This window comes from Bombina bombina, chromosome 1 (genome assembly GCF_027579735.1).
Source record: "Bombina bombina isolate aBomBom1 chromosome 1, aBomBom1.pri, whole genome shotgun sequence".
In the NCBI taxonomy this organism is placed as follows: domain Eukaryota; kingdom Metazoa; phylum Chordata; class Amphibia; order Anura; family Bombinatoridae; genus Bombina; species Bombina bombina.
This window is the reverse complement of record NC_069499.1, coordinates 799,782,147-799,798,783: the sequence shown is the minus strand read 5'-3', so window position 1 is coordinate 799,798,783 and position 16,637 is coordinate 799,782,147. Positions and strand designations below refer to the sequence as shown.

The window sequence follows — 16,637 nt, the reverse complement described above, 5'->3', positions numbered from 1 at the left end:
ACTTCTGCCAGACGTTTGTGTAAAAGGATAGACAGAGCTGAAATCTGTCCCTTTAACGAACTAGCAGATAAACCCTTTTCTAAACCCTCTTGTAGAAAAGACAATATCCTAGGAATCCTAACCTTACTCCATGAGTAACTCTTGGATTCGCACCAATATAAGTATTTACGCCATACTTTATGGTAAATTTTCCTGGTAACAGGTTTCCTAGCCTGTATTAAGGTATCAATCACTGACTCCGAGAATCCACGCTTTGATAGAATCAAGCGTTCAATCTCCATGCAGTCAGCCTCAGAGAAATTAGATTTGGATGTTTGAAAGGACCCTGAATCAGAAGGTCCTGTCTCAGAGGCAGAGACCATGGTGGACAGGACGACATGTCCACTAAATCTGCATACCAGGTCCTGCGTGGCCACGCAGGCGCTATTAGAATCACCGATGCTCTCTCCTGCTTGATCCTGGCAATCAATCGAGGAAGCATCGGGAAAGGTGGAAACACATAAGCCATGTTGAAGACCCAAGGTGCTGTCAGAGCATCTATCAGCACCGCTCCCTGGTCCCTGGATCCGTAACAAGGAAGCTTGGCGTTCTGGCGAGACGCCATGAGATCCAGATCTGGTTTGCCCCAATGATGAAGCAGTTGGGCAAACACCTCCGGATGAAGTTCCCACTCCCCCGGATGAAAGGTCTGGCGACTTAGAAAATCCGCCTCCCAGTTCTCCACGCCTGGGATGTGGATCGCTGACAGGTGGCAAGAGTGAGACTCTGCCCAGCGAATTATCTTTGAGACTTCCATCATCGCTAGGGAACTCCTTGTTCCTCCTTGATGGTTGATGTAAGCCACAGTCGTGATGTTGTCCGACTGAAACCTGATGAACCTCTGAGTTGCTAACTGAGGCCAAGCCAGAAGAGCATTGAAAATTGCTCTTAATTCCAGAATGTTTATTGGAAGGAGTTTCTCCTCCTGAGACCATGATCCCTGAGCCTTCAGGGAATTCCAGACTGCGCCCCAACCTAGAAGGCTGGCGTCTGTTGTTACAATCGTCCAATCTGGCCTGCGGAAGGGCATCCCCTTGGACAGATGTGGCCGAGAAAGCCACCATAGAAGAGAATCTCTGGTCTCTTGATCCAGATTTAGCAGAGGGGACAAATCTGAGTAATCCCCATTCCACTGACTTAGCATGCACAATTGCAGCGGTCTGAGATGCAGGCGCGCAAATGGTACTATGTCCATTGCCGCTACCATTAAGCCGATTACCTCCATGCACTGAGCCACTGACGGGTGTTGAATGGAATCAAGGACACGGCAAGCATTTAGAAGTTTTGATAACCTGTCCTCCGTCAGGTAAATTTTCATTTCTACAGAATCTATAAGAGTCCCTAGAAAGGGAACTCTTGTGAGTGGCAATAGAGAACTCTTTTCTACGTTCACCTTCCACCCATGCGACCTTAGAAATGCCAGAACTAACTCTGTATGAGACTTGGCAGTTTGGAAACTTGACGCTTGTATCAGAATGTCGTCTAGGTACGGAGCTACCGCTATGCCTTGCGGTCTTAGTACCGCCAGAAGAGAGCCCAGAACCTTTGTAAAGATTCTTGGAGCCGTAGCTAACCCGAAGGGAAGAGCTACAAACTGGTAATGCCTGTTTAGGAAGGCAAATCTTAGATACCGGTAATGATCCTTGTGAATCGGTATGTGAAGGTAGGCATCCTTTAAATCCACTGTGGTCATGTACTGACCCTCTTGGATCATGGGTAAGATGGTTCGAATAGTTTCCATTTTGAACGATGGAACTCTTAGGAATTTGTTTAGGATCTTTAAGTCCAAGATTGGTCTGAAGGTTCCCTCTTTTTTGGGAACCACAAACAGATTTGAATAGAATCCTTGCCCGTGTTCCGACCGCGGAACTGGGTGGATCACTCCCATTAGTAAGAGGTCTTGTACACAGCGTAGAAACGCCTCTTTCTTTATCTGGTTTGCTGATAACCTTGAAAGATGAAATCTCCCTTGTGGAGGAGAAGCTTTGAAGTCCAGAAGATATCCCTGAGATATGATTTCCAACGCCCAGGGATCCTGGACATCTCTTGCCCAAGCCTGGGCAAAGAGAGAAAGTCTGCCCCCCACTATATCCGTTTCCGGATCGGGGGCCCTCACTTCATGCTGTCTTAGGGGCAGCAGCAGGTTTTCTGGCCTGCTTGCCCTTGTTCCAGGACTGGTTAGGTTTCCAGCCCTGTCTGTAGCGAGCAACAGTTCCTTCCTGTCTTGGAGCGGAGGAAGTTGATGCTGCTCCTGCCTTGAAATTACGAAAGGCGCGAAAATTAGACTGTTTAGCCTTTGGTTTGGCCCTGTCTTGAGGCAGGGCATGGCCCTTACCTCCAGTAATGTCAGCGATAATTTCTTTCAAGCCGGGCCCGAATAATGTCTGCCCTTTGAAAGGAATATTAAGCAATTTAGATTTAGAAGTCACATCAGCTGACCAGGATTTAACCCACAGCGCTCTGCGCGCTTGAATGGCGAATCCGGAGTTCTTAGCCGTAAGTTTGGTTAAGTGTACTACGGCATCAGAAATAAATGAATTAGCTAGCTTAAGGGCTTTAAGCTTGTTCATAATCTCATCCAATGGAGCTGTGCTAAGGGTCTCTTCCAGAGACTCAAACCAGAATGCCGCCGCAGCAGTGACAGGCGCGATGCATGCAAGGGGTTGTAATATAAAACCTTGCTGAACAAACATTTTCTTAAGGTAACCCTCTAACTTTTTATCCATTGGATCTGAAAAAGCACAGCTATCCTCCACCGGGAAAGTGGTGCGCTTAGCCAGAGTAGAAACTGCTCCCTCCACCTTAGGGACCGTCTGCCATAGGTCCCGTGTGGTGGCGTGTCTGCTGTGACTGATTACCTCCCTCAAAACTAGTTTTGGAGACCCCTGGGCTCTGTAGAGACGTCCTGGATCATGGAGGAAGAAATAGGAAGACTGTGACTAAATTTTTACTGCGCAATAAAGCGCTAAAAACATAATTTATGCTTACCTGATAAATTCCTTTCTTCTGTAGTGTGATCAGTCCACGGGTCATCATTACTTCTGGGATATTACTCCTCCCCAACAGGAAGTGCAAGAGGATTCACCCAGCAGAGCTGCATATAGCTCCTCCCCTCTACGTCACTCCCAGTCATTCGACCAAGGACCAACGAGAAAGGAAAAGCCAAGGGTGAAGTGGTGACTGGAGTATAAATTAAAAAATATTTACCTGCCTTAAAAACAGGGCGGGCCGTGGACTGATCACACTACAGAAGAAAGGAATTTATCAGGTAAGCATAAATTATGTTTTCTTCTGTTAAGTGTGATCAGTCCACGGGTCATCATTACTTCTGGGATACCAATACCAAAGCAAAAGTACACGGATGACGGGAGGGATAGGCAGGCTCTTTATACAGAAGGAACCACTGCCTGAAGAACCTTTCTCCCAAAAATAGCCTCCGATGAAGCAAAAGTGTCAAATTTGGAAAAAGTATGAAGCGAAGACCAAGTTGCAGCCTTGCAAATCTGTTCAACAGAGGCCTCATTCTTGAAGGCCCAAGTGGAAGCCACAGCTCTAGTAGAATGAGCTGTAATTCTTTCAGGAGGCTGCTGTCCAGCAGTCTCATAAGCTAAACGAATTATGCTACAAAGCCAAAAAGAAAGAGAGGTAGCGGAAGCTTTTTGACCTCTCCTCTGCCCAGAGTAAATGACAAACAGAGAAGACGTTTGTCGAAATTCCTTAGTTGCCTGTAAGTAAAATTTTAGAGCACGGACTACATCCAGGTTGTGCAGTAGACGTTCCTTCTTTGAAGAAGGATTTGGGCATAAAGAAGGAACAACAATCTCTTGATTGATATTCCTGTTAGTAACTACCTTAGGTAAGAACCCAGGTTTAGTACGCAGGACTACCTTATCCGAATGAAAAATCAAATAAGGAGAATCACAATGTAAGGCTGATAATTCAGAGACTCTTCGAGCCGAGGAAATAGCCATTAAAAATAGAACTTTCCAAGATAACAACTTTATATCAATGGAATGAAGGGGTTCAAACGGAACGCCCTGAAAAACATTAAGAACAAGGTTTAAACTCCATGGTGGAGCAACAGTTTTAAACACAGGCTTAATCCTGGTCAAAGCCTGACAAAAAGCCTGGACGTCAGGAACTTCTGACAGACGTTTGTGTAACAGAATGGACAGAGCTGAGATCTGTCCCTTTAATGAACTAGCAGATAAACCCTTTTCTAAACCTTCTTGTAGAAAAGACAATATCCTAGGAATCCTAACCTTACTCCAAGAGTAACCTTTGGATTCACACCAATATAGGTATTTACGCCATATCTTATGGTAAATCTTTCTGGTAACAGGTTTCCTAGCCTGTATTAAGGTATCAATAACTGACTCAGAAAACCCACGTCTTGATAAAATCAAGCGTTCAATTTCCAAGCAGTCAGCTTCAGAGAAGTTAGATTTTGATGTTTGAAGGGACCCTGTATCAGAAGGTCCTGTTTCAGAGGTAGAGACCAAGGTGGACAGGATGACATGTCCACCAGGTCTGCATACCAAGTCCTGCGTGGCCACGCAGGTGCTATTAGAATCACTGATGCTCTCTCTTGTTTGATTCTGGCAATCAATCGCGGAAGCAACGGGAAGGGTGGAAACACGTAAGCCATCCTGAAGTCCCAAGGTGCTGTCAGAGCATCTATCAGGACTGCTCCTGGATCCCTGGATCTGGACCCGTAACGAGGAAGCTTGGCGTTCTGTCGAGACGCCATGAGATCTATCTCTGGTTTGCCCCAACGTCGAAGTATTTGGGCAAAGACCTCCGGATGAAGCTCCCACTCCCCCGGATGAAAAGTCTGACGACTTAAGAAATCCGCCTCCCAGTTCTCCACTCCCGGGATGTGGATTGCTGACAGGTGGCAAGAGTGAGACTCTTTGATACTTCCATCATAGCTAGGGAGCTTCTTGTCCCTCCCTGATGGTTGATGTAAGCTACAGTCGTGATGTTGTCCGACTGAAACCTGATGAACCCCGAGTTGTCAACTGGGGCCAAGCCAGGAGGGCATTGAGAACTGCTCTCAATTCCAGAATGTTTATTGGCAGGAGACTCTCCTCCTGACTCCATTGTCCCTGAGCCTTCAGAGAATTCCAGACGGCATCCCCCTGGACAGATGTGGCCGAGAAAGCCACCATAGAAGAGAATTTCTGGTCTCTTGATCCAGATTCAGAGAAGGGGATAAGTCTGAGTAATCCCCATTCCACTGACTTAGCATGCACAGTTGCAGTGGTCTGAGGTGTAAGCGTGCAAAGGGTACTATGTCCATTGCCGCTACCATTAAGCCGATTCCCTCCATGCATTGAGCCACTGACGGGTGTTGAATGGAATGAAGGGTGCGGCAAGCACTTTGAAGTCTTGTTAGCCTGTCCTCTGTCAGGTAAATCTTCATTTCTACAGAATCTATAAGAGTCCCCAGGAAGGGAACTCTTGTGAGTGGAACGAGTGAACTTTTCTTTTCGTTCACCTTCCATCCATGTGAACTTAGAAATGCCAGCACTAACTCTGTATGAGACTTGGCAGTTTGAAAGCTTGAAGCTTGTATCATTATGTCGTCTAGGTATGGAGCTACCGAGATTCCCCGCGGTCTTAGTACCGCCAGAAGAGCACCCAGAACCTTTGTGAAGATTCTTAGAGCTGTAGCCAATCCGAATGGAAGAGCCACAAACTGGTAATGCCTGTCTAGGAAGGCAAACCTTAGGTACCGATAATGATCTTTGTGAATCGGTATGTGAAGGTAAGTATCTTTTAAATCTACAGTGGTCATGTACTGACCCTCTTGGATCATAGGTAAAATTGTCCGAATAGTCTCCATCTTGAACGATGGAACTCTTAGGAATTTGTTTAGGATCTTTAAGTCCAGGATTGGTCTGAAAGTTCCCTCTTTTTTGGGAACCACAAACAGATTTGAGTAAAACCCCTGTCCCTGTTCCGATCGTGGAACTGGATGGATTACTCCCATTAACAAGAGCTCTTGTACGCAGCGTAGAAACGCCTCTTTCTTTGTCTGGATTGTTGACAATCTTGACAGATGAAATCTCTCTCTTGGAGGAGAGTATTTGAAGTCCAGAAGGTATCCCTGAGATATTATCTCTAGCGCCCAGGGATCCTGAACATCTCTTGCCCAAGCCTGGGCGAAGAGAGAAAGTCTGCCCCCCACTAGATCCGATCCCGGATCGGGGGCCCTCAATTCATGCTGTCTTAGGGGCAGCAGCAGGTTTCCTAGTCTGCTTGCCCTTGTTCCAGGACTGGTTAGGTTTCCAGCCTTGTCTGTAGCGAGCAACAGCTCCTTCCTGTTTTGGTGCAGAGGAAGTTGATGCTGCCCCAGCTTTGAAATTACGAAAGGAACGAAAATTAGACTGTCTAGTCTTGGCTTTGGCTTTGTCCTGAGGCAGGGCATGGCCTTTACCTCCTGTAATGTCAGCGATAATCTCTTTCAACCCGGGCCCGAATAAGGTCTGCCCTTTGAAAGGTATATTAAGCAATTTAGACTTAGAAGTAACATCAGCTGACCAGGATTTTAGCCACAGCGCCCTGCGTGCCTGAATGGCGAATCCTGAATTCTTCGCCGTAAGTTTAGTAAGATGTACTACGGCCTCCGAAATGAATGAATTAGCTAGTTTAAGGACTCTAAGCCTGTCCGTAATGTCGTCCAGAGTAGCTGAACCAATGTTCTCTTCCAGAGACTCAATCCAGAATGCCGCTGCAGCCGTGATCGGCGCAATGCATGCAAGGGGTTGCAATATAAAACCTTGTTGAACAAACATTTTCTTAAGGTAACCCTCTAACTTTTTATCCATTGGATCTGAAAAAGCACAGCTATCCTCCACCGGGATAGTGGTACGCTTAGCTAAGGTAGAAACTGCTCCCTCCACCTTAGGGACCGTTTGCCATAAATCCCTTGTGGTGGCGTCTATTGGAAACATTTTTCTAAATATCGGAGGGGGTGAGAACGGCACACCGGGTCTATCCCACTCCTTAGTAACAATTTCAGTAAGTCTCTTAGGTATAGGAAAAACCTCAGTACTCGTCGGTACCGCAAAATATTTATCCAACCTACACATTTTCTCTGGTATTGCAACTGTGTTACAATCATTCAGAGCCGCTAACACCTCCCCTAGTAATACACGGAGGTTTTCCAGTTTAAATTTAAAATTTGAAATATCTGAATCCAGTCTGTTTGGATCAGAACCGTCACCCACAGAATGAAGTTCTCCGTCCTCATGTTCTGCCACCTGTGACGCAGTGTCTGACATGGCCCTAATATTATCAGCGCACTCTGTTCTCACCCCAGAGTGATCACGCTTACCTCTTAGTTCTGGTAATTTAGCCAAAACCTCAGTCATAACAGTAGCCATATCCTGTAATGTGATTTGTAATGGCCGCCCAGATGTACTCGGCGCTACAATATCACGCACCTCCCTCTGAGCGGGAGATGTAGGCACTGACACGTGAGGCGAGTTAGTCGGCATAACTCTCCCCTCGTTGTTTGGTGAAATTTGTTCAATTTGTACAGATTGACTTTTATTTAAAGTAGCATCAATACAGTTAGTACATAAATTTCTATTGGGCTCCACTTTGGCATTGCAACAAATGACACAGGTATCATCCTCTGAATCAGACATGTTTAACACACTAGCAAATAAACTTGCAACTTGGAAATACAATTCAATTAGAATAATATTAAAACGTACTGTGCCTTTAAGAAGCACAGAAGATCTATGACAGTTGAAAATTAATAAATTGAAACAGTTATAGCCTCAATCCTTGTAAACAACACAACTTTAGCAAAGGTTTAATCCCATTAGCAAAGATAACAAATTCTGAAAGCAGGAAACAAATTACAGAATAAACGTTTTTTATCTCAGTCAAACTATAATTCTCACAGCTCTGCTGAGAGAAATTACCTCCCTCAAAATAAGTTTTGAAGACCCCTGAGCTCTGTAGAGATGAACCGGATCATGCAGGGAATACAATGAGTTGCTGACTGAAATATTTGATGCAGTAAAAGCGCCAAAAAAACGGCCCCTCCCCCTCACACACAGCAGTGAGGGAGAACAGAAACTGTCAGAAAAACAGATTAAGCAACTGCCAAGTGGAAAAATAGTGCCCAAACATTTATTCACTCAGTACCTCAGTAAATGAAAACGATTTTACAATCCAGCAAAAACGTTAAACATAATCTCTAGTTATTAAACAGCTTTATGTATTTCTTACAGTGTAATTCTAGTGAAGTACCATTCCTCAGAATACTGAAGTGTAAAGTATACATACATGACATTATATCGGTATGGCAGGATTTTCTCATCAATTCCATTGTCAGAAAATAAAAACTGCTACATACCTCTATGCAGATTCATCTGCCCGCTGTCCCCTGATCTGAAGTTTACCTCTCCTCAGATGGCCGAGAAACAGCAATATGATCTTAACTACTCCGGCTAAAATCATAACAAAAACTCTGGTAGATTCTTCTTCAAACTCTGCCAGAGAGATAATAACACACTCCGGTGCTATTTTAAAATAACAAACTTTTGATTGAAGATATAAAACTAAGTATAATCACCATAGTCCTCTCACACATCCTATCTAGTCGTTGGGTGCAAGAGAATGACTGGGAGTGACGTAGAGGGGAGGAGCTATATGCAGCTCCGCTGGGTGAATCCTCTTGCACTTCCTGTTGGGGAGGAGTAATATCCCAGAAGTAATGATGACCCGTGGACTGATCACACTTAACAGAAGAAATAGGCCCCTCCCACTCATATTACAACAGTGGGGAAGCTCAGTAAACTGTTTTTATGCAGAAAAAAACGACAGCCATGTGGTAAAAATCATGCCCATAAAGTTTTATCACCAAGTACCTCAGAAAAAACGATTAACATGCCAGTAAACGTTTTAAAATTGAAAATTATGAAGTGTTATTAATAAGCCTGCTGCTAGTCGCTTTCACTGCAGTGCAGGCTCAAATAATACTTTAATATTGACAGTATTTTCTTAGTGAAATTCCATTCCCCAGAAATACCTCAGAGTATACATACATACAAGCCTGATACCAGTCGCTACTACTGCATTTAAGGCTGCACTTACATTACATCGGTATTAGCAGTATTTTCTCAGTCAATTCCATTCCTTAGAAAATAATTTACTGCACATACCTCCTTGCAGGTGGGCCCTGCATGCTATCCCCTGTTCTGAAGTTACCTCACTCCTCAGAATGGCCGAGAACAGCAAGTGAATCTTAGTTACGACCGCTAAGATCATAGAAAACTCAGGCAGATTCTTCTTCTAATGCTGCCTGAGAACAAACAACACACTCCGGTGCCGTTTAAAATAACAAACTTTTGATTGAAGAAATAAAAACTAAGTTTAACACACCACAGTCCTCTCACACGTCCTATCTTTAGTTAGGTGCAAGAGAATGACTGGGTATGACGTAGAGGGGAGGAGCTATATAGCAGCTCTGCTTGGGTGATCCTCTTGCACTTCCTGTTAGGGAGGAGTTATAATCCCATAAGTAATGGATGACCCGTGGACTGACTACACTTAACAGGAGAAAATGCTCTCTTATTTTACCTTTTATTGGTTGGTGACATAATATGAAATTTACACATAGAAGCTGACCGCAAAGATTCAAAACTTACTATAGTCTCCATATTTTTTAAATGTTTAAAATATGCTACTTCTGAGCAGTTGCATCCATGTATCGGCCACACTTTTAAGTAAAACTTAAATTTGTTCAGATTATGGTTTCTCCTTTTAACTAAAAGCTGAATCAGAACAATAATGTAACAAGTAAAAATATAAGTTAATATTGGGACATTTATAGTTAATCAGGTTAGCAAATAAATTAGCTGCTACTATTTGAATTTTTATGACCACACTAGGGCTAGGTTATAAGCGGAGTGCAATCAATATCACAGGGTGCATAATCTTTTGCTCAACCTCACACATAACGCACAATCTGGTATAACAAGTGGCTGGTTAAATATTTTAACCAGAGGAAGTTAATACGGGTAAAACTTTATAAGTGCATCCTACACTTTAAATGGATAGCTCAGGGAGCACTATAAGTGTTACGTTGTGTTGTGCTCAAGCACAATCCGAAATACAGCTGTAAAATGTAGCACTTAAAGGGATAGTCTAGGCCAAAATAAACTTTCATGATTCTGATAGAGCATGTATTTTTAAACAATTTTCCAATTTACTTTTATCACCAATTTTACTTTGTTCTCTTGGTATTCTTAGTTGAAAGCTTAACGTAGGAGGTCCATATGCTAATTTCTTAGACCTTGAAGCGCACCTCTTTCAGATTGCATTTTAACAGTTTTTCACCACTAGAGGGTGTTAGTTCACGTATTTCATATAGATAACACTGTGCTTGTGCACGAGAAGTTATCTGTGAGCAGGCACTGATTGGCTAGACTGCAAGTCTGTCAAAAGAACTGAAAAAAAGGGCAGTTTGCAGAGGCTTAGATACAAGATAATCACAGAGGTTAAAAGTATATTATTATAACTGTGTTGGTTATGCAAAACTGGGAAATGGGTAATAAAGGGATTATCTATCTTTTAAAACAATAAATTCTGGTGTAGACTGTCCCTTTAAAGACATGAAGTCGCACACAACTACGTGAAGAACTTCACTGCTTGCACACATTTAGATTAGCTAAATTACCTTGGTTTAGTGTTCGAGCGATATCAGACATAACATTTACTGCCCCCACAGCAGTCTATTATGTGAGGGATTTAGCACCCCGCGCTATCAGACCTGCAGATGTTAGTGCCCCCTAGATTATCTCTCGAGCAATAAAAAATAGCTTTTGACTAATATGAGAGCTCAAATATAATCGCTATTGATTGCGTCTACAAAGTTAATGCACGATAGAGCTAAAATCTTGGCACTCCACTTGCAATATAGGCCTAAGTCAGCACAAATTCAAAACATATTTTTTTAAATAACCAAAATATTTTTCATGTCATTAATTTTTTTTATACTTTCTACTCCCCTAGTCTGAGTGATAGAGCTCTAGAATGGTTGAATCCGGTCTCTCTAAATGCTCTTCAAGTGTCTAATTTCGGTCACTTCTTCACCACCTCTGCCACTTTCCTCCCCCATACAACGTCTTATTATAGATAGCTTTTAAAACATAAAATCTATTTACTTGAATGTCCTAATGTCTGCAGTAATGGCAGATCTGAAGAAATCCTGTAATCCGAGGAATCATTTGTAGAAGATATGAACCAATCCTGCTGATGTCTCAATACTTTCTCAGATGGCCATTATTGAAAACTGTGTTCACATCTTGGATATTCTATTGTTTGAGAGTGATTTCAGATGTTGGTGCTTCCTCCAAAAACCACATGAACTCCATGTCACAATCAGCCATTTTCTCCTTAAAAACTTTATCAAAGTGTGAATTCTGCTCTTGTGTAAAATGCTGCATCCAGTCTCCCACCACACCTGTAATATAAAAAAAAGTTTATAGAATTCAACAAACAGGAGTATGCTGGGAAATAGTTTATAGACCTATTTACATAGACCAATTTAAAAATAGGTATTTTTTTTCAATATTTTAGTAAAAAAAAACCCTGCTGAAATGAATAAATAAACAAACATCTAATGATGTATATGTCCTTTAAATATTAAATTAATCTATTTTATGAATCAATAACAGGTCATTAAGGTTTACAAAGCCATTAAACAACCCTTCGTAAGAATGTTAGTCCATGTTTGTCAACATTCATTTGTAACAATACAAGATGACAACTGAAGATCGTGGCCTTGACAATTAGAAGTGAAGCAGCCCGAGTGGACTCTTTACATTATTGGTTCTGATCATTTGTATTTCAGAGCTTGAGATATATATATATATATGTCGTGGCGAGGGTAGTAGCACTCCTGCTTCTTATGGCTTTAAACAGCCTTTCTTGCCCTGGGTGCATTTCAAATAAATGTATGTGTATGTGGAAAATGTCAGTGGAAAAAGGAAGTTTTTAACATTTCGGGAATGTCCCTGTTTTCAAAATATAAGCATTACATTGAAGTACAAAACTCGCCCCCTTATACCCTGCACGGCAAACATTTTTCGGCGCTCACTCCGCCTCCCGGAAGTTACCAGACGTCACATGACGCTTACGTCACGCGGGTCATCATGGTAACCGGACGCTCAGATGCGAGCGCAGATTGCACAAAATCAAAACATGCTGACAGGAGCTGTAGTGTAAGCTAGGTTGTTTACATTCCAAAGATGGTCAATCATAGGGCCGCGTGTTTCAGCAACGTACAGAGTGTAACAGTCACAAATGTCTAATCGGGCATAATGGGGAAGACATAGTACAGACTATGACATACAGTTCTTAGCCCAATATCTCTAATAAAATTAAATTAGATAACATGACGGCTACATTCAATCATGGTATATGAGGAAGCAGAAGCTCCCTGGGAGTCTATATATAGCAGAGCTGTATATAAAGCTACAAATAAACAAAACATAGGTGTATTGGTACAAAAATGAAAAATCATGCTAACACAGTGTACAGCAAAACGTAAGAGTGTTATAGAGGGAATGTTATTGAAACAATGTTGCAAGGGGGGGCTACAAGAGTAACTATTGTGTATTGGTTGGTAAATTACACCTATAGTTCTATAGAATATAGTGCTAGTATACCGAGACGTATAATACCCTAAGTCTAGACCAGGTGCAAATAAATTTACTCATATACCGTAAGCCCCAATGGGATAGGTCATATGGTAACGTGAGGGAAGTTAAAGATAGCTATTAGTAATAACAACAGCCCAAAATATAGCGCATCACTAGTGGGAAGAGTTTTGGGCAATAATTCTATAAGTCCCACAGAGTATGCAAAACAGAAGACAAAACTAATGCTATAATGTACATCTAGGGATTGCTGTAGGTATAGGATTAAGAATGTTAATAACCAAAACCACATATTCTATGGGCATATGCTCCGTGATAAGAATAATCCATAGTCCACAGAAGCTATATTTAAGGCAACAATGCCAGTCAAGGTGGACGTTGAGTTCCCTAGGGGTCATAGTCCCTAGGTTGAATATCCATCATGCCTCTCTTTGCAGATGTTTGGGGTGCACTACCTGTGGAGGTCTGACCACAGGTAATGTATTTAGTCACCCTTATTCCACCAAAAAAATTCAAAATAAAGCACAGAGTGACTTGCACCATGAAATACATTGTATATCTTCTACACTGTGTATGCAGGATGTTTTATGTGGGCAAGACGGTGGATGACCTGAGAACTAGGATGGCGAACCAACGGTCCGACATACAAGCAGCAACTGATAAGGGAACATCTGACCAGCCTGTAGCCCGGCACTTTGCTGAAGCCGGACAAAAAAAACCAAAATTTATGCTTACCTGATAAATTTCTTTCTCTTGTGGTGTATCCAGTCCACGGGTTCATCCATTACTTGTGGGATATTCTCCTTCCCAACAGGAGGTTGCTAGAGGACACCCACAGCAGAGCTGTCTATATAGCTCCTCCCCTAACTGCCACCCCCAGTCATTCGACCAAAGACAAGCAAGAAAAAGGAGAAACTATAGGGTGCAGTGGTGGCTGTAGTTTAAAAATAAAAAACACCTGCCTTAAAGTGACAGGGCGGGCCGTGGACTGGATACACCACAAGAGAAAGAAATTTATCAGGTAAGCAAAAATTTTGTTTTCTCTTGTAAGGTGTATCCAGTCCACGGGTTCATCCATTACTTGTGGGATACCAATACCAAAGCTTTAGGACACGGATGAAGGGAGGGACAAGGCAGGAACTTAAACAGAAGGCACCACTGCCTGCAAGACCTTTCTCCCAAAAATAGCCTCCGAGGAAGCAAAAGTATCAAATTTGTAGAATTTAGAAAAAGTATGAAGCGAAGACCAAGTCGCCGCCTTACAAATCTGTTCAACAGAGGCCTCATTTTTAAAAGCCCATGTGGAAGCTACCGCTCTAGTGGAATGAGCTGTAATTCTTTCAGGAGGCTGCTGGCCAGCAGTCTCATAAGCTAAACGGATTATGCTTCTCAGCCAAAAAGAAAGAGAAGATGCCGAAGCCTTTTGGCCTCTCCTCTGTCCAGAGTAGACAACAAACAATGCAGATGTTTGACGGAAATCCTTAGTAGCTTGTAAATAAAACTTTAAAGCACGAACCACGTCAAGATTGTGTAATAGACGTTCCTTCTTTGAAGAAGGATTAGGACACAGTGACGGAACTACAATCTCCTGATTGATATTCTTATTAGATACCACCTTAGGAAGAACCCAGGTTTGGTACGCAAAACTACCTTATCTGCATGGAAGATCAGATAAGGGGAATCACACTGTAAGGCAGATAACTCTGAAACTCTTCGAGCCGAAGAGATAGCTACCAAAAACAGAACTTTCCAAGATAAAAGCTTGATATCTATGGAATGCAGAGGTTCAAACGGAACCCCTTGAAGAACTTTAAGAACTAAATTTAAACTCCATGGCGGAGCAACAGGTTTAAACACAGGCTTGATTCTAACTAAAGCCTGAACGTCTGGAACATCCGCCAGACGCTTGTGCAAAAGAATAGACAGAGCAGAAATCTGTCCCTTTAAGGAACTAGCTGACAATCCCTTCTCCAATTCTTCTTGGAGAAAAGATAATATCCTAGGAATCCTGACTTTACTCCATGAGTAACCCTTGGATTCACACCAATGAAGATATTTACACCATATCTTATGATAGATTTTCCTGGTGACAGGCTTTCGAGCCTGAATTAAGGTATCAATGACCGACTCGGAGAAACCACGTTTTGATAAAATCAAGCGTTCAATCTCCAAGCAGTCAGCCGCAGAGAAATTAGATTTGGATGTTTGAATGGACCTTGGAGTAGAAGGTCCTGTCTCAGCGGCAGAGTCCATGGTGGAAGGGATGACATGTCCACCAGATCTGCATACCAAGTCCTGCGTGGCCACGCAGGTGCTATCAAAATCACCGAAACTCTCTCCTGCTTGATCTTGGCAATCAGACGAGGGAGGAGAGGAAATGGTGGAAACACATAAGCAAGGCAGAAGGACCAGGGCACTGCTAGAGCATCTATCAGCGTTGCCTGGGGTTCCCTTGACCTGGACCCGTAACAAGGAAGCTTGGAGTTCTGACGAGACGCCATCATATCCAGTTCTGGTTTGCCCCATAGTTGAATCAGCTGGGCAAATACCTCCGGATGGAGCTCCCACTCCCCCGGATGAAAAGTCTGCCGACTTAGAAAATCCGCCTCCCAGTTCTCTACTCCTGGGATATGGATATCTGAGAGATGGCAAGAGTGAACCTCTGCCCATAGAATTATCTTTGAAACCTCCAACATTGCCAGGGGGCTTCTTGTTCCCCCCTGATGGTTGATATAGGCTACAGTCGTGATATTGTCCGACTGAAATCTGATGAACCTGACCGCAGCTAGCTGAGGCCAAGCCTGAAGAGCATTGAATATCGCTCTCAGTTCCAGAATGTTCATCGGAAGGAGGGCTTCCTCCTGAGTCCACGAACCTTGAGCCTTCAGAGAGTTCCAGACTGCGCCCCAGCCCAGAAGGCTGGTATCTGTCGTCACTATAGTTCACTCTGGCCTGCGGAAACTCATTCCCCTGGACAGATGGACCCGAGATAACCACCAGAGAAGAGAATCCCTGGTCTCTTGATCCAGATTTAGCAGAGGGGACAAATCTGTGTAGTCCCCATTCCACTGATTGAGCATGCAAAGTTGCAGTGGTCTGAGATGTATGCGGGCAAACGGAACTATGTCCATTGCCGCTACCATTAGGCCGATTACTTCCATACACTGAGCCACTGACGGCCGAGAAGTGGAATGAAGAGCACGGCAGGAAGTTAGAAGCTTTGATAACCTGACCTCTGTCAGAAAATTTTTCATTTCTACTGAATCTATCAGTGTTCCTAGGAAGGAAACTGTTGTGAGAGGGGAGAGAGAACTCTTTTCTTCATTCACCTTTCACCCGTGAGACCTCAGAAAGGCCAGAACAATGTCCGTATGGGACTTGGCGATTTGAAAAGTCGACGCCTGTATCAGAATGTCGTCTAGGTAAGGAGCCACTGCTATGCCCCGTGGCCTTAGAACCGCCAGTAGGGACCCTAGAACCTTTGTAAAGATTCTTGGTGCCGTGGCTAACCCGAAGGGAAAAGCCACAAACTGGTAATGCCTGTCTAATAAGGCGAACCTGAGGAACTGATGATGATCTGTGTGAATTAGAATGTGGAGATAAGCATCCTTTAAGTCCACGGTAGTCATATATTGACCCTCCTGGATCATAGGAAGGATGGTTCGGATAGTCTCCATCTTGAAGGATGGGACCCTGAGAAATTTGTTTAGGATCTTGAGATCCAAGATTGGTCTGAAAGTTCCCTCTTTTTTGGGAACTATAAACAGATTTGAATAGAAGCCCTGCCCCTGTTCCTCCCTTGGAACTGGGTGGATCACTCCCATAACCAGTAGGTCTTGAACACAACGTAAGAATGCCTCTCTCTTTATCTGGTTTACAGATAATTGTGAGAGATGAAATCTCCCCTTTGGA

At 43.2% G+C, this 16,637-nt stretch overlaps 1 protein-coding gene across 1 annotated transcript in view; it reads right to left on the bottom strand.

Moving 5' to 3' along the window:
- Nucleotides 1–9,628: 9,628 nt before the first annotated feature.
- Nucleotides 9,629–16,637, bottom strand: part of LOC128645989 (sulfotransferase 2B1) — a 68,767-nt gene continuing 61,758 nt past the window's right edge. Inside the window, exon 7 of the mRNA XM_053699365.1 lies at nt 9,629–11,527. Coding sequence (XP_053555340.1) covers nt 11,379–11,527 — 149 coding nt within the window. The 3' untranslated portion in view covers nt 9,629–11,378. The remainder of the gene's footprint in view (nt 11,528–16,637) is intronic.